Below are 2,981 nucleotides of genomic sequence, written 5' to 3' on the forward strand. Positions count from 1 at the left end.
TGGTCTGGCACCATCAGTTTCTCCACCCTCCGACTCGCTATCCGTTTTTTCTTCAGTATCACTGTTGTAAGTAAATGTGTGTCTTTCTTCATTTACTAACAGCTCATATTGATACGGCAAAACGTTTTGCGAACGAACACTCATTGTTTTGGTAAGCTGTGCAAGTCTTAGATTCTTTATGAGTGGTACGGACTAATGCTTTTAAGTGTAAGGCTTCAGATCAAGCGACGCGTCTCTGACGTCAGGGACCTCGTGATTGCCCTGCTCATTAAAGATCGGCAATTTCCGCTAAGAGCTCGTATCTGGGGTTCTTTTATGGAGATATTTTAAGTAATTAATTTTTTATATATTTTTTTTTTAGGTGATTCAATTTATAATTAATTGTACATGGTTGGTGCCAAATATGGTTTACGTGACATGAATTCTGTGTCACGAATTCTTGCTCGTGTACGGCGCGTCGTATCCTTTTTTCACCGGAGTACGACTGCTGCAGCTTTGCTTAAAGAGAAAACCAAACAGCAAGGATTTAAAAATGTTAAGTTACTTCAAGATGTACCTACACGTTGGAATTCTGCATGTGATATGCTGGAGAGGTTTCTTGAACTGCAGCCCGCAATCTATGCCGCACTAGTGGCTAAAGAAATCCGTAGCAATGTGAATGACATATCAACATTATCTGAGGCAGATATCACGATAGCAGAGGACATTGTGTCGTGCCTTCTTCCACTGAAAGCAATTACTACTGTATTGTGCACAGAGAAGATGCCTACTGTATCAATCATTCTTCCACTCCAGAGGAAATTGTTGACAAGTGTCTTGGTGTCTACAGAGATGGATTCTGATGTTATTAAACAGATGAAGAAGGCCATGGCTTCTGATTTGGAAAGCAGGTAAGACTGTTTTAACTTTTAATGAATATAATCTTGGAGTGTATTGCACAATCATAATATTTAAATGTAAGGCTCCTGTCCAAATGATTGCTCATTGACTAATGACAAGTATATCAAAAGCTGTGGTATGTGTGTGTTGTCCTGTCTGTTGGAAAATGAAAATAAAATGTCCTTTCCTGTAAATGAAATACATACTGTATACTGTTACATTTTACAAAGGGTATGTTACTGAATTTAAATGTTGCTCCAAATATTGAATACTCAATATTACTCAATATATTCATTACATTATCTGTATATTACGTACCAAAGCGGGTGGGGTGGGGGTCTGGGTGTTACACCAACAATACATATTGAATAGTGAATACAACCACTAAATGTCACTGATGTTGGTTTCACAAATAATATGCACGCCCTTACTTCCAGGTATAGCAATAAGCAGGAGTTTCTGCAAGAGTGTACTGCACTGGATCCCCGCTTTAAAGTGTCATGTGTGAATGCAGAGCAGCAACATGAGGTGTACCACCGACTTGCAGTTGAAGCAGCTAATATGAAACCACGACTTGTGTCTGTGAAGGTGGAACCAACCACATCAACCACAACAGTTGCTGATGACCTACCTGCATTGCCAGTCATGCTACCAGATATGGAATCAGCTGGTAACTTTTGTCTTTCATTCAATTACCTTTTTCCAAAAATGTTTGTTTGTAAGTATAAGTGTGACAAAACGTTATGACATGTGTAGACACTTGAAAAACTGTCAGGTTGGAATAAATAATGGATACTTTAATACTTTTAAATTTTTTAATGTTACCCTGTACCCACAAAATAATTACTGGTTTTAAATTATTTTTTAACAAATAAAAACAAGGCAAATGAACATATTATTTTTTATTAAAACAATTCAAAATTCAAATTACCGCTAAAGTAACTTTTTTATGTCTACTATCATTCAGTCACAATATGAGACTGGGGGCCAATTGTAAAGTTATGTATTGTATAAAGTATGAGAAATATATTCACTGTTTACTGTTATTTATTTCTTGGAAATTTAATCTTCTTGATATTTAATTGTATTCATATTAAAAAATATATCAGAAGAAATTGGCTCCTTATTTACTCCTGTTGAGTCAGTGTTTACTTTTTAAAATGTTGTTCTAGCAACAAATCATTTATACTATAGCAATATACAGGGCTGTTCTAATACCATATTTCAGATGCACAGTCTGATGTCAAACCAGTTGATGTCACTACAACCTCGACAAAGATCACAAGTGACCTCACTACTCAGTCTAGTTGTGCCAGTGGTGGTTTAGCCTCCATTTTAGGTGATGTTGTTTTCATAAAGGAGGAGATGTTACCCAAGAAATCCAACTTGGAACAGGCAATATTCGAAATTGATGTCTTCAAAGGTCACGCGCTTATACCGATGTCAGAAGACCCATTGGTATGGTGGATATAACACCACTGGCAGTTTCCTCTTCTCTCACAGTTAGCCAGGAAACGGTTGTGTATTCCAGCCACATCAGTACCATCAGAACGCGTGTTCAGTACAGCTGGGGACATTGTCACAGCACAGAGGGCCGCACTCAATCCTGAAGTTGTGGACATGCTCATATTCTTGAAGAAAAATATGGCCTAAAACATTTAACCTGACACCTGAAACTAATAAAGATCATTAAAAAATGCATGCCTCCTTATTTTATTAAAAAAACAACCCATAAATATTAAATATAAATAATATCAACTATATCGCAATACATATCGCAATACGGTTTCTTATATTGCAATATATCGCAATACGGTTTCGACCGTATCGTTGCACCCCTATCCTCTAGTGGTGTCATTAAACAAAACAAACATTATAACTATTTACATATCTTCTGTGATAATATTTACTTGTTAATATTTGACTTCAATAATTAAATTGGCAAACAAATGGTTGCGGTCTGTTTTTGTGGTATTCCGCACAAATTGTGCCTTAGCATGACCCTCGCTGATCTGTTTATAGCATTTCATTTCATTTCAACTTATTCCCAGACCGGTTGTTTATAAACCCTCTGGCGACCATATTAAATGTTTTTACTTTTA

The 2,981-nt window shown here is 36.5% G+C and overlaps 1 protein-coding gene across 1 annotated transcript; it reads left to right on the top strand.

Annotated features, from left to right (window-relative positions):
* The first annotated feature begins 337 nt into the window (after positions 1-337).
* LOC121375893 (zinc finger BED domain-containing protein 4-like) lies at positions 338-2,636 on the top strand. The gene is made up of 3 exons (XM_041503583.1): positions 338-890; positions 1,317-1,549; positions 2,108-2,636. Exons 1-3 carry the CDS (start codon positions 388-390, stop codon positions 2,350-2,352), a joined length of 981 nt encoding a protein of 326 aa, XP_041359517.1. The 5' UTR covers positions 338-387; the 3' UTR covers positions 2,353-2,636.
* Positions 2,637-2,981: the final 345 nt, after the last annotated feature.

Source organism: Gigantopelta aegis, chromosome 6 (assembly GCF_016097555.1).
Source record: "Gigantopelta aegis isolate Gae_Host chromosome 6, Gae_host_genome, whole genome shotgun sequence".
NCBI classification, from domain to species: Eukaryota; Metazoa; Mollusca; class Gastropoda; order Neomphalida; family Peltospiridae; genus Gigantopelta; species Gigantopelta aegis.

Coding starts and splice junctions, on each gene's coding strand:
- LOC121375893 (XM_041503583.1), top strand. CDS start 388: ATGGTTGGTGCCAAATATGGTTTACGTGACATGAATTCTGTGTCACGA. Junction 891..1,316: donor GCTTCTGATTTGGAAAGCAG/GTAAGACTGTTT, acceptor CCTTACTTCCAG/GTATAGCAATAAGCAGGAGT. Junction 1,550..2,107: donor ACCAGATATGGAATCAGCTG/GTAACTTTTGTC, acceptor ACCATATTTCAG/ATGCACAGTCTGATGTCAAA.